The 15,562-nt window shown below is 43.5% G+C and overlaps 1 protein-coding gene across 1 annotated transcript in view; it reads left to right on the top strand.

Moving 5' to 3' along the window:
- The window catches only part of LOC115169406 (potassium/sodium hyperpolarization-activated cyclic nucleotide-gated channel 2-like), a 56,518-nt gene that overhangs the window by 11,347 nt on the left and 29,609 nt on the right, over positions 1 to 15,562 (top strand). The window contains exon 3 of the mRNA XM_029724981.1: positions 4,656 to 4,817. Within this exon, the coding sequence (XP_029580841.1) occupies positions 4,656 to 4,817 (162 nt within the window). The remainder of the gene's footprint in view (positions 1 to 4,655; positions 4,818 to 15,562) is intronic.

Genomic DNA, 15,562 nt, shown 5'->3' on the forward strand with positions numbered 1-15,562 from the left:
GTTAAGCTTCTCTAGTGTCCGTGAGTTATTTACTCAAAATTAGAACCTAACAGAGCCGTACAGTTTGCCAATCAGTTACATGTTGGCACCAAACGTTCCATTAAAGTAGTATTCTAATCTGCATTCTCTGTAGAATGTAATTGTCTTGGAACCTGTGGGTGCCAACATGCTGCTCGTTCAGATCCTATATCTTAAACCGAGTTAGCAGAACTCTGTATACTGTTAATATGGCTCTGGTACTGTACTCTTAGAAATCAAATCAAATCACATTTTTATTAGCAAATGCGCCAAATACAACAGGTGTAGTAGACCTTACAGTGAAATGCTTACTTATGAGACCCTAACCAAACAATGCAGTTAAAAACAATGCGGATAAGAATAAGAAATAAAAGTAACAAGAAAATGAAAAAGCAGCAGTAAAATAACAGTAGCGAGACTATATATATGGGGGGTACCAGTAAAGAGTGAATGTGCGGGGGCACCGGTTAGTTGAGGTAATATGTACATGTAGGTAGAGTTATTAAAGTGACTATGCATGGATGGATGATAACAGAGAGTAGCAGCGGTGTAAAAGAGGGGGAGGGGGAGGGGGGGGCAATGCACATAGTCTGGGTAGCCATTTGATTAGATGTTCAGGAGTCTTAAGGCTTGAGGGTAGAAGCTGTTTAGCAGCCTCTTGGACCTAGACTTGGTGCTCCAGTACCTCTTTTCGTGCGGTAGCAGAGAGAACAGTCTATGGCAAGGGTGGCTGGAGTCTTTGACAATTTGGGCCTTCCTCTGACACCACCTGGTATATAGGTCCTGGATGGTGATGTACTGGGCCGTTCACACTATCCTCTATAGTGCCTTGCGGTCGGAGGCAGAGCAGTTGCCATACCAGGCAGTGATGCAACCAGTCAGGATGCTCTCAATGGTGCAGCTGTAGAACCTTTTGAGGATCTGAGGACCCATGCCAAATCTTTTCAGTCTCCTGAGGGGGAATAGGTTTTGTTGTGCCCTCTTCACGATTGTCTTGGTGTGCTTGGACCATGTTAGTTTGTTGGTGATGTGGACACTAAGGAACTTGAAGCTCTCAACCTGCTTCACAGCAGCCCCATCGATGAGAATGGGGGCGTGCTCGGTCCTATTTTTCCTGTAGTCCACAATCATCTCCTTTGAGTGCAGTATTGTTCCCTGAGGTACAAAGATCAAAATACACATGGTGTACCTTCAGAGATACACATGTGATCTCACATGGTACTGTACGGTAATGCATTGAAGAAAGGTACATATTTTTTAATTATTTATTTTATTTCACCTTTATTTAACCAGGTAGGCAAGTTGAGAACAAGTTCTCATATACAATTGCGACCTGGCCAAGATAAAGCAAAGCAGTTCGACACATACAACAACACAGAATTACACATGGAGTAAAACAAACATACAGTCAATAATACAGTAGAAAAATAAGTCTATATACAATGTGAGCAAGTGAGGTGAGATAAGGAAATAAAGGCAAAAAAGGCCATGGTAAATACAATAAATACAATATAGCAAGTAAAACACTGGAATGGTAGATTTGTAGTGGAAGAAAGTGCAAAGTAGAAATAGAAATAATGGGGTGCAAAGGAGCAAAATAAATAAATAAATACAGTAGGGGAAGTGGTAGTTGTTTGGGCTAAATTATAGATGGGCTATGTACAGGTGCAGTGATCTGTGAGCTGCTCTGACAGCTGGTGCTTGTACCCATTGTACCCATTTGTACCCACCAAAAGATACAATGATGTTTTTGCCACTTACAACGAACTAACGGCTTTGTCACTGTGGTGGTACCATAAAAGGCCAATTAGTACCATAATCATTGTCATTATGATATTTTCCAGCATGCTCAACTGCAGGTAGGTTTTTTAGAATTGTTTTAAATATCTGTGTTTTTGCATTTACATTGATTGATTAATCTTATCACAGAGATAAATAACTAACATTTTTCTAAATTAATCCAAGAATTTATTTCGAATTTTTGTACCCTTTACTGAAATGATTGTTCCAGTTTAAATGCCTTAGGAAGTCTCCTCACAATGTCCCTAACTCTGGCAGTCATTCTGAATGCAGGTTGCAGGTGAATAAAAATTCCAGCTGTTGGCAAGCCTAACTCTGGCTGGATTCCAATAGGAATTGCACATCACTTTGCATGCCAGTATAACGTGACTTGCAGGTAGGGTTGCAAAATCCTGGTAACTTTCCCAATATTCCCAGGTTTTCCAGAAATCCCAGTTGTAAGATTCCTGGAAACATGAAGGAATAAGCAAGAAATCCAGTATCCTTCAAACAGGATTTCTGGAAAATCTGGGAATTTGGGAAAAGTTACCGGAATTTTGCAACCCTGCTTGCAGGCCTGATGTGGCCTGTAAACTATGAGTTTCAGGCCACTGTATCATGGTAAAAGTAGGCCTCAAAATAAGGCCTTATAAAGAGTTTTAATAATAACATTTGCCTAGGAACTCATTTGGTGAAGGCCACAGGATTGAAAAAAAACATGTGCTCCCTCTCCGACCTCTAGGTCACCAGGCTGCTCATTATGGCGCACACCTGTCACCATCATTACGCGCACCTGTGCGTCATCAGACTCACCTGGACTCCATCACTTCCCTGATAACCTTCCCTATATATGTCACTACCTTTGGTTCCTTCCCCAGGCATCATTGTTTCTGTTTCTGTTTCATGTCTGTGCGTTGTTTGTGTTTCTTGTTTTGTATTATGTTGTGTTAATTTATTAAAACACTCACTCTTGCTTCCTGACTCTCAGCACACTTGTTACAATATCTAAAGGTACAAAGGATGACCTAACAGGGTAACACCCCAGTGACAAGTGTTTGTACCCCTTTAAGAACAAAATGAATAATTAATCTAACAGTGTGTCTGACCCTCTCCTCCTCAGCTGGTTAACATGTCACTAATCACCAGTTGACCTCTAAGCAGCAGTTTGACTCTTTATAAATAGATGTGATGAAGTGCAGTATTTTGTCAGTTTCCAGCTCATATTAGAAATCAACTGTCACAAGGCCTGAAAGGTTAAAGTGGCATTTCAAAATATCAACTGGTGATTCATGTCCAATCACAGCCCTTGCAGGGATACTGTATGAGGACAAAGTCATCAGTCAGTGACTGTGAGTTAGCAATGCACCGTACTCTGACTAAACTGCATTTCGTTCTCCATCTTGTATTTTCTTAATACTTCCTCAGGGGTCATTGAAAGGTGATTGTCCTTGTGGTCAGTTTGGTTTCTTGTGCAGAAATACAGATGTTTATGTTTTGGTGAATTTTGTCTAGTTGGGCTTAGAGAAGCATAGACAGATTTTAGCTGGTCACCCCATGATTTCAGCCACCACACCAACGTACTAAGAGATGGAGGGCTTAAGGGAAAATAATGATCATTGGTTGGCTAAAGTGACAACCTTGTGACTGAAGATGTTTGATAAGTGAGATGACGTATCAGGAATCCTGATGGTTTCCTGTCCATCACACACAGAGAGAGAGAGAGAGTGTGTGTGTGTCTGTGCCTACATATTTGTGTACTGGTATGTGTTTGTGTGGTAGTGAGTGAGTGAGTGAGAGACTCCTGTCATGTGTGTTACATCTCTGATTGATGTGTTGTACCTGACTGTAACAAATGTCTGCTCTGTTCCCGCTGTGTCTGATGGGGAGCTGTCTTTCCTCTCTCATTAATCATGCTTGGTATGGTCCAACGGTACAGCAGGCAACATGGTACTGCTGACTGGAGTCTTCTCATTTAATCCTGCTTCTAGGACTTGTCATCTTGATCACTAGAATTTTGCATTAAAAACTCTTAAGGATCTCTACAGATCGGTGTCCCAACCACAGGACATTTGAGCTAATGCGCGCTAATGTGATTAGCATGAGGTTGTAAGTAACAAGAACATTTCCCAGGACATAGACATACCTGATATTGTCAGAAAGCTTAAATTCTTGTTAATCTAACTGCACTGTCCAATTTACAGTAGCTAATACAGTGAAAGAATATTGTTTGAGGAGAGTGCACAGTTATGAACTTAAAGTTATTAATAAACCAATTAGGCACATTTGGGCAGTCTTGATACAAGATTTTGAACATAAATGCAATGCCTCATTGGATCAGTCTAAAACGTTGCACATACACTGTTGCCATCTAGTGGCCAAAATCTAAATTGCGCCTGGGCTGGAATAATACATTATGGCCTTTCTCTTGCATTTCAAAGATGATGGTATACATTTTTCTTTATTTTGTTCTTTGTATTATCTTATACCAGATCTAATGTGCTATATTCTCCTATATTAATTTCACATTTCCACAAAGTGTTTCCTTTCAAATGGTATCAAGAATATGCATATCCTTACTTCAGGTCCTGAGCTACAGGCAGTTAGATTTGGGTATGTCATTTTCGGTGAAAATTGAAAAAAAGCGGCAGAGGTTTTAAACAGGAAATCTGAAATGAAACAGAATTCCGTGACTGTGATTCTGTCTCTCACTTTCTTTCTCTCTCACTCTCTCTGCTTCTCTCTCTGCTTCTCTATCTCTCTCTTGCACAGGCACACATACACACACACATACACACTCTCTCTCTCTCTCTCATCCTTTCTCTCCGCTTGAACTAATTCTCTGTCTATCTCTGTTTCAGATCTTCCATATGACCTATGACCTGGCCAGTGCAGTGATGCGTATCTTCAACCTGATTGGTATGATGCTGCTCCTGTGTCACTGGGATGGCTGTCTACAGTTCCTGGTTCCAATGCTGCAGGACTTCCCCTCAGACTGCTGGGTCTCCCTCAACAAGATGGTGGTATGTGTTTGATTCATGACATCGTTTACATTCATAAGTTAAACCAACGAGTAGAGAGGCAATAGGAAACATCAGTCATAAGCCATTCATGAATCAGTTCTTATTCATAAACAATCAGAATAGTCTCCCACACTTACACAATGCACATATCAGTGGTATTTAGTAACCACAGAGGCATTTCATAAGATAGGCTCAACGCTTGCTTTAATACAGATACTCTTGTTGATTTATCAATTGCCCAAAAGACCTTCATCTAATTGCTCTTGATGAAAGCTTCCTAATGAAGGCTTATTGGGAAAACACATCAATGTGTTTTAACTAGAAATCAATCCAATGAGTAGTTCTATTGATGGTTGTTTGAACTGTCTCCTGTTAGAACAGTCAGCCAGTGAGCCAGACACAGCCAGCAGATCCATCTAAGGACAAGCGAGGGAAAGCCCTCTCGTTCTCTCACGGAGGTGGAGCGATGACAGGAAAGATTAAAGGGGTGAAATGGGAATGTGTCCGGGCAGCTGGCTTCTTTGTTCCTGTCTCTCTTCTCTGAGAGATAAAAGCCCACTGTTTATACACTCTTGGAAAAAAAGGTTTCCAAAAGGGTTCTTTGGCTGTCCCCATAGTAGAACCCGTTTTGGTTCCAGGTAGAACCCTTTATGGTTCCAAGTAGAACTCTTGTGGGTTCCATGTAGAACCCTCTGTGGAAAGGGATTTACATGGAACCCAAAAGGTTTCTACCTGGAAACAAAAGGGTTCTCCTATGGGGACAGCCAAAGAACCATTTTAGGTTAAATATAAACTTTTTTTCCAAGAGTGTAGGTCCATCCGCCAGCCCAGCATTTTACAGGCCCATGGAAAACTTCCCTGTCTCCCAGGCCCTAGCCACGAGGCACAGCTCTAAATGGGGTTTTAAATGGATTGGGTTCTGTTCCTTTGCCGTCATTGGGCCTGTAAATCTCGTACATTTTCTGTTAGTTAAAAATTTTCCTGCAGGGAAGATGTTGAAGTGTGTTTCTTTTTATCAACGTACAGAACTAATACCCCATCAAATGAATCCCCCAGTGGGCCTTAAGCAATGAGAAGAGAAAACAAGTGTTTTCCTTTCATCCAAGTTGTGAAGGAACAAATCCCTCTTGGTTTGTGATGTTTGATTGAGTTATGCTAGACTGTTATCTGTGCTGTGTTTTCATCTGTTTGATGTTTAAAATCAGGTCAGTTGATTGAGAAAGGTGATTACGACTTTGGCTCTGCTTCCCAATCTTACAACCTTGTGAAGTATTGCAGGGTTCAGGTGAGGGGTCAAGTGACCAGAATAGATATTAGGTGATCAGTTGATTGATCAGGTAACCATAATAATCTGAAAAGCTTGTTTGAGAAAGGCATGTTTGAGAAAGGCTTGTCTGAGAATGTGATGAGAACAGTGAGGATCATGTGGATCGGCCAGGACACTCTCTCTAACGAAAGGTTCAGAACATCACATCCCACCTGTCAGGAGCGTTATTGTCAGTTCCCATAATTGTGATGTCAGATTGTAATAAACCTCCATAACCTTCTCTGACAGATACTTAATGTCATTCATATGACAACCCAACACAGGCATTCTGACTGGCCACCTCAAAGCAAAAACTCAGAGTTTACCCTTCTATGATAGACAACAAGGGGTCCTGAGGTCTGTGTTGTATACTGTAAAAACTCCCACATGATACTCACTCCCACCCTGACAGCTAGCCTAGCTCTGGCAGGCCGTTGACTTCCTCCTCCTCCTTCCCCCACTTAGTATAACCAAGGCCAGGATCTCTCCAGAGGGCTGTCACTCTTTAGCGAGCGGTCCAGGTTGGCAGGATGCAGTGTTCCCGAGGACACCTGAGACCTCCCTCCTATTGAGTGGCTGGCTACTTGTAATATTATCCACTGTGTAGCAGCCAGGACATCCATCATCACTACTAGACCTACACACGCTAAAGTACAGGCCAGTGGAGGTGACAGGAGGGCACACAGGCAGTAACTCATGGAGGGCGAGGTGAGGCAGATGGGGGCAAGGGCGGGCGGGTTGTAACCCTTTTGAAGAGTATAAACTGCCTGTTCCCTTCTTTGTTGAATGGATGATGTCACATAAGGCTAATAATTCAATCATAGAGCTGTAGAATTCCAAAATACACAATCTAGAACCTAAAAGGGTTCTTTGGCTGTCCCCATAGGAGAACAATAGCAATTACCATGGCAATTAAGCATCGATTCTTGAACATTTGAAATAGACGGATGTTACAACCACCAGGGAACGCTGATCAATTCTAGTCCTTTCTATCAATTTTAATTTTATGTTGGGAAGGATTGTGGATTAACAGTGTGAGAGAGTTTGTTTTTCCTCAGCAGAGAGAAGAGCCATGCGTCACAGGAGTGAAGGAGCTAAATGGATAATGATAGCGGCAGCAGCAGAAAACAGACAGAGTCAGGCTTTCAGAACTGTAATTATTGGTGTTGATTAAACACTACCGTAAAGAACAGATGTGCTTAACTGAAACGACTGGCCAAGATATACAGAGGCTCTTGTGTACCTTTAGAAAAACTGCTTCCTTGAGACGTCATTCTCTGCCACAGGAGACTGGTGAATGGAGGAAGGCTCATAATGGCTGGAATGGATTAATGGAATGGTATCAAACACATGGAAACCATATGTTTGATACCTTTCCATTTATTCCATACCAGCCATTACAATGAGCCCGTCCTCCGATTTAAAGTAACACCTGCCACCACTTCCCTCTGTGCGTTACTGCATATACAATAACTAGTCTATCCCACCCGGCAAAAACTAGTAGAATAAACGTCGTTTCCACATAATTTCAACCCCCAAAATCTATGTGATGACATTGAATCAATGTGGGTGCGGCAAAAAGAAAACACAAGGGCATTCCATATTTTTTACCTAAATCCAATGATGGTGAGATTTCTTTATTTCACGTTGAATAACAACTCAACCAAATGTAAATCAAAACTAGATATTGAGCTGATGTCTGTGCCCAGTGGGATTGGACTAGTATGCAGTATCAGGGTGGGCTAAAGTGAATTTCGAGTTTCAGAGCCCGTATCCAACGCTACATAATTAACTGTGATCAGACCCCCAACACGTACCGAGTGGAAACAGTCATTTGAAATCAGTGAAGGAATTAGACATAATGAGTTTGTTGTCACTGTCTGAGAGAGAGGCGAGACAAAGGAAGAGATCATATCTAGCCCCATTAGCTGGTCTGGATTTTGAGTGTGTGAATAATCCCACCAAAGTCATATGTTCCTGAATGTACAGCAGGGGGTGTATTGTGTCTATGTGACAGCGCAAGGGGTTTTACACTGTCTAGGGCAGCGTTTCCCAAACTCTGTCCTCGGGACCGCAAAGGTGGCACGTTTTGTTTTTTGAATCAGCTGTGTAGTACTAGGGCAAAAAAGTAAATGTTCACCCCTTGGGGTCTGGAAAACGCTGGTCTAGGAGGTCGGGCATAGGCAATGACTTAAATGTAAAGGCACAGGAGACAGGAGCGCAGTGCAAACAAAGAGGCTTTTATAAGAAAAGGCTAATTAAATCCTGGCTCGTTCAGAGCTCTACAGGGTCAGATTTTAAATATAGAAAACTAAACAAAGTCAACAGGACTAGCCAAAAGCTTAAACTCTGCTAATCATATCAGTCCTTGCAATACCTCGCGTGACGTGTGCTTTCCCCCCAAAATGAGCGCTGCACACCTTTAAATCTTAAGGGTGTCAATTAGAGGGCTGCCACATCCTCATTAAGGGAACCGTGCTCAGCTGCAGCTTGTTCCCCAAGCCCTGCTGTACCACAAGCCATTTCATTCTAACATATGGAGAACTAGGGTTTGCCAGAAAACGACATATTGAAACTAACAGCAACATGGGAACAAACACCTCTGTAGATGTTGTATAGACTATGTATATGATAAAGGGCATATGGGCAAGCAAATTAATCATATACAGAGAAAGGTTAGCTAAGCTTCTACCACATTGCATGTGGAGTTCAGTAGTTCCATGTTATAATAATAGCGTCTCTCTGGCCTTATCTACTGTACTGCTCCTCTGTGGAACCCAAGTAACCCTATTAGACACGTCCATCAGAGCTGCTGTTTCCCTTCCAAAAAAGGTTTTATGAGAAAAGACTAAAGCCATAAAAACGGATCCAGACTCCCACACTACAGACCCCATCATCATCATGGCAGAGATAGATAAAAAAAGGATGCCACTGTTCCTCTGATGCTGGGAATGAATGGTCTCGGAAAAGAGGATGTCTGGCCTTCTGCTCACAGATTAAACAAATATATTACAGTGTTGTGTTCTCCTCCCAGTGGTATTGATGGAGCGAGAGCGATGCGGCATGGGGGGGGGGGGCAGAAAGAGAGAGAGACATGGCCTGGCTGTCTCTGTCTGTGGCTGGTCACTATAAATTCAGTCAAGCTAGTGTAATAGAGCCTGCGGCTGCAGACAGGGCTGAGCTGTCGGCTTCATAACGTGCTGTACTATATCTGCTGATATTTGCTCAGCTTATCGCTCGACAACTACATGTGTTGATTGTCTCTCATTGGCTCTCTCTCTTTACATGCCTATCACGGCCAAGCAAAGCCCTGGCCCCCTTTTTGTTCATGAGAAAGGGAAAATATATGAGAATGTGCCAGCGCAAAGCAAACATACATCTCTGTGTTCTGTGTTCTTTTGTTTGCCTGTGTTGGTTATGACCCAGTTCCTTTGCGGTGAGGTTGACTGTTTTAATATATATATATATATATATATATATTTCACCTTTATTTAACCAGGTAGGCCAGTTGAGAACAAGTTCTCATTTACAACTGCGACCTGGCCAAGATAAAACAAAGCAGTGCAACACAAACAACACAGAGGTACACATTGGATAAACAACTGTACAGTCAATAACACAATACAACAAATCTATATACAGTGTGTGCAAATTAGATAAGATTAGGGAGATAAGGCAATAAATAGGCCATAGTGGTGAAGTAATTACAATTTAGCAATTTAACACTGGAGTGATAGATGTACAGAAGATGAATGTGCAAGTAGAGCTACTGGGGTGCAAAGGAGCAAAAAAATAAATAACAATATGGGGATGAGGTAGTTGGATGGGCTATTTACAGATGGGCAATGTACAGGTGCAATGATCTGTGAGATGCTCTGACAGCTGATGTTTAAAGTTAGTGAGGGAGATATGAGTCTCCAGCTTTAGTGATTTTTGCAATTCGTTCCAGTCATTGGTAGCAGAGAACTGGAAGGAAAGGCGGCCAAAGGTAGGAATAGGCTTTGGGGTTGACCAGTGAAATATACCTGCTGGAGCGCGTGCTTCGGGTGGGTGCTGCTATGGTGACCAGTGAGCTGAGATGAGGTAGGGGCTTTACCTAGCAAAGACATATAGATGACCTGGAGCCGGTGAGTTTGGCGAAGAATATGAAGCGAGGGCCAGCCAACGAGAGCATACAGGTCGCAGTGGTGGGTAGTATATGGGGCTTTGGTGACAAAACGGATGGCACTGTGATAGATTGCATCCAATTTGCTGAGTAGTGTGTTGGAGGCTATTTTGTAAATGACATCGCTGAAGTCAAGGAACGGTAGGATAGTCAGTTTTATGAGGGTATGTTTGGCAGCATGACTGAAGGATGCTTTGTTGCGAAATAGAAAGTGAGTCTGAAAGGAGAGGTTACAGTCTAACCAGACACCTAGGTATTTGTAATTGTCCACATATTCAGAACCGTCCAGAGTAGTGATGCTGGACATGCGGGCAAGTGCAGGCAGCGGTTGAAGAGCATGCATTTAGTTTTACTTGCATTTAAGAGCAGTTGGAGGCCACGGAAGGAGAGTTGTATGGCATTGAAGCTCGTCTGGAGGTTAGTTAACACAGTGTCCAAAGAAGGGCCAGAAGTATACAGAATGGTGTCGTCTGCGTAGAGGTGGATCATTGATTCACCAGCAGCAAGAGCAACATCACTGATGTATACAGAGAAAAGAGTGTTGAGAGAATTGGCAACAGGACAACAGGCCCTCCAATTTGACACACTGAAATCTGTCTGAGAAGTAGTTGGTGAACCAGGCGAGGCAGTCATTTGAGAAACCAAGGCTGTTGAGTCTGCCGATAAGAATGCTATAATTGACAGAGTCAAAAGCCTTGGCCATGTCGATGAATATGGCTGCACAGTATTGTCTTTTATCGGTGGCGGTTATGATATCATTTAGGACCTTGAGCGTGGCTGAGGTGCAGCCATGACCAGCTCGGAAACCAGATTGCATACCGGAGAAGGTACGGTGGGATTCGAAATGGTCGGGGGATCTGTTTGTTAACTTGGCTTTCGAAGACCTTAGAAAGGCAGGGTAGGATAGATATAGGTCTGTAACAGTTTGGGTCTAGAGTGTCTCCCCCTTTGAAGAAGGGGATGACCGCAGCAGCTTTCCAATCTTTGGGGATCTCAGACGATACGAAAGACAGGTTGAACAGGCTAGTAATAGGGGTTGCAACAATTGCGGCGGATAATTTTATAAAGAGAGGGTCCAGATTGTCTAGCCCAGCTGATTTGTAGGGGTCCAGATTTTGCAACTCTTTCAGAACATCAGCTATCTGGATTTGGGTGAAGGAGAAATGGGGGAGGTTTGGGCAAGTTGCTGTGGGGGTTGCAAGGCTGTTGACCGAAGTAGGGCTAGCCAGGTGGAAAGCATGGCCAGCCGTAGAAAATTGCTTATTGAAATTCTCAATTATCATGGATTTTTCGGTGGTGACAGTGTTTCCTAGCCTCAGTGCAGTGGGCAGCTGGGAGAAGGTGCTCTTATTCTCCATGGACTTTACAGTGTCCCAGAACTTTTTGGAGTTTGTGCTACAGGATGCAAATTGCTGTTTGAAAAAGCTAGGCTTTGCTTTCCTAACTGCCTGTGTATATTGGTTCCTAACTTCCCTGAAAAGTTGCATATCACGGGGGCTATTTGATGTTAATGCTGTACGCCACAGGATGTTTTTGTGCTGGTCAAGGGCAGTCAGGTCTGGAGGGAACCAAGGGCTATATCTGTTCCTGGTTCAACATCTTTTGAATGGGGCATGCTTATTTAAGCTGGTGAGGAAAGCACTTTTAAAGAATAACCAGGCATCCTCTACTGACGGAATGAGGTCAATATCCTTCCAGGATACCAAGGCCAGGTTGATTAGAAAGGCCTGCTCGCTGAAGTATTTTAGGGAGCGTTTGACAGTGATGAGGATTGGTCATTTGACCGCAGACCCATTACAGATGCAAGCAATGAGGCAGTGGTCGCTGAAATCCTGGTTGAAGACAGCAGAGGTGTATTTAGAGGGCAGGTTGGTCAGTATGATATCTGTGAGGGTGCCCGTGTTTACGGATTTGGGGTTGTACCTGGTAGGTTCATTGATCATTTGTGTGAGATTGAGGGCATCTAGCTTAGATTGTAGGACGGCCGGGGTGTTAAGCATGTCCCAGTTTAGGTCACCTAACAGTACGAGCTCTGAAGATAGATGGGGGGCAATCAATTCACATATGGTGTCCAGGGCACAGCTGGGGGCAGAAGGTCGTCTATAACAAGCGGCAATGGTGAGAGACTTGTTTCTGGAAAGGTGGATTTTTAGAAGTAGAAGCTCAAATTGTTTGGGCACAGACCTGGATAGTATGACAGAACTCTGCAGGCTATCTCTGCAGTAGATTGCAACTCCGCCCCCTTTGGCAGTTCTATCTTGTCGGAAAATGTTATAGTTAGGGATGGAAATTTCAGGATTTTTGGTGGCCTTCCTAAACCAGGATTCAGACACGGCTAGGACATCCAAGTTATCAGAGTGTGCTTAAGCAGTGAGTAAAACAAACTTAGGGAGGAGGCTTCTAATGTTAACATGCATGAAACAAAGGCTTTTACAGTTACAGAAGTCAACAAATGAGAGCGCCTGGGGAATGGGAGTGGAGTTAGGCGCTGCAGGGCCTGGATTAACCTCTACATCACCAGAGGAACAGAGGTGGAGTGGGATAAGGGTACGGATAAAGGCTATAAGAACTGGTTGTCTAGTGCGTTCGGAACAGAGAGTAAAAGGAGCAGGTTTCTGGGCACAGAAGAATAGAGTCAAGGCATAATGTACAGACAAGGGTATGGTAGGATGTGAATTCAGTGGAGGTAAATCTAGGCATTGAGTGACGATGAGAGAGGTTTTGTCTCTCAAATCATCATTTAGACCAGGTGAGCTCGCCACATGTGTGGGAGGTGAAACAAAAGGGCTAGCTAAGGCATATTGAGCAGGCCTGAAGGCTCTACAGTGAAATAAGACAATAATCACAAACCAAAACAGCAATGGACAAGGCATATTGACATTAGGGAGAGGCATGTGTAGCCGAGTGATCATAGGGACCAGTGGGTATCTGCGAGCTGGAGACATGCCAATTCAGACTGCTAGCGGGCCTTGGCTTGCAGGCTAGCAGAAGGGCCTTAGGGGGACGTCGCGACGGAATAAGTCTGTTGTAGCCCCCTCGGACGGTTACATCGGCAGACCAGTTGTGTTGGATTGGCAGGGCTCTGTGTAGGCAGTAAAAGGGTCCAGGCCAACTGGCAAAATAGGTATTGAAGCCCAAGAAATTGGCTGATGATCCTCTTCAGCTAACAGTCCGATATGCTCTAGACAGCTAGCGGACCGCGGATAGCAGGCTAGCAGATGGGCCTTCAGGGGACGTCGCGACGGAGGAGCCTGTTGAAACCCCTCGGGCGAATTACATTGATAGACCAGTCGTAATTTTGTATTTATTTTATCTTTATTTAATTAGGCAAGTCAGTTAAGAACAAATTCTTATTTTCAATGATGGCTTAGGAACAGTGGGTTAACTGCCTTGTTCAGGGGCAGAACGACAGATTTTTACCTTGTCAGCTCGGGGATTCGATCTTGCAACCTTTCGGTTACTAGTCCAATGCTCTGACCACTAGGCTACCTGCCGCCCCAAATGGATCGGCGGGGATCCGCGTCGGCAGAAAAAGGGGTCCAGGCCAATTGGCAAAATATGTATTGTAGCCCAAGGAGTGGCTGATGGGCCTCTTCAGCTAGCCGGGAGATGGGCCTAGCACAAGGCTAGTACCAGGCTCACTGGCGCTTACTTCAGGACAGAGACGTTAGCCAGGGGGTAGCCACTCAGATAGCAGATAGCTAGCTGTGATGATCCAGGTGAAAAGGTTGAGAGCTTGCGGTAGGAAACTGGAGATGTGGAGAAAAAGCAGTCCGGTATGCTCTGGGTTGAATCACGCTGTGCAGACTGGCAGGAGTTGCCTGGGCTAAGGTTAGCTGATGACCGCTAGCAGTTGCTAACTGACTACTAGCTAGTAGCTAGATAGCTGGCTAACTTTTGTTGGGGGTTCCGGTTCTAAAGTATAGAAAATAGCAGATCCATACCACATTGGGTGAGGTGGGTTGCAGGAGAGTATGTTGAAACTGAGGTAAAAAATATAAAAAAATATATACGAAATATTTACGAACGAAAAAAGATATATACACGGGACACAACAAGACAAAAACAAAGACGTCTGAACTGCTACGCCATCTTGGAATCAATTGTACTGATCGGGTATAGCTTATGTATGGTCTGGACATACTACATTTTACATTTACATTTACGTCATTTAACAGACGCTCTTATCCAGAGCGACTTACAAATTGGTGCTTTCACCTTAGGCTACTTGTGTACAGTGAGCCAGCTGTGTCTCAAAGAAAAGAAACGTAAAAAATATTGGGACACAGCCCCTAAGGATTCAAGGAGACCCCGATGTCATCAATTACATCCTGTTCTCCTCTACCTACTACTGTACTTCCAAGCCAGGCTCTCAAAACCTGAGCATATAGCCTCCTATCCCTGAAGTGTTTTCAGATGGGAAAGAACCAAATTGGTTTAAACAGTATAGGGGAAGCTCTCCGTAGTCCATAGGAAGTCTAGCTGGAGCCTCACTTGGTGAGGTATAGCATCCCTTTCATAGTTGAACAGATTGTTTATACATGTATCACTTTGATCCTGTATGCTCCAGTGTGGTTAACCCCTGAGACTGCCTCACTCACTCACTCACTCACTCACTCACTCACTCACTCACTCACTCACTCACTCACTCACTCACACACACACACACACACACACACACACACACACACACACACACACACTCTCTCTCTGTCTCTTTCTCAGCTGCCTGGGCTATTTTCAAGCCAAAGTGCTCATCATTCATCCATTATTCACTCTCTTTCACTCTACTGTTTCTGTTTTCACATCCACCATTTAGCCCCAACCCCTGCAGGGGGGCCAACAGTTATTTTAAGAAACTCTCTTCCTTCTACTTTATTACCTGAGTAAAACAGTCCCTCCTTTCCACTCTAACCATTTAATACAGAAAATCCTAGATATGGATCAGCTAGTGCCCAGGGTTCTACTTAAGTGATAATGCCAGAGAAGCCGGTGTTTGGAGGATATATTGACACGGGTGTTGTTAGGCCCGAGACAAAGCGTGTCAATATATCCTCCAAACACCGGCTTCGAGGGCATTATCACTTTAATACAACGGGTTACTAACATATTCAAATAATGATTAACATATTTTCATTAACAACGTTATTTTGATTAATTTATTCATGTTATTTCATCCTTCCACAATATATAGTCCCGACACAAATCTAGGGTTTCTACCCAAGCCGGCTGTTCGTTCATTCTATCGGCTCGGTTCCGTTCCAGAGACGCGAC

This window comes from Salmo trutta, chromosome 31 (assembly GCF_901001165.1).
Source record: "Salmo trutta chromosome 31, fSalTru1.1, whole genome shotgun sequence".
Taxonomy (NCBI): domain Eukaryota; kingdom Metazoa; phylum Chordata; class Actinopteri; order Salmoniformes; family Salmonidae; genus Salmo; species Salmo trutta.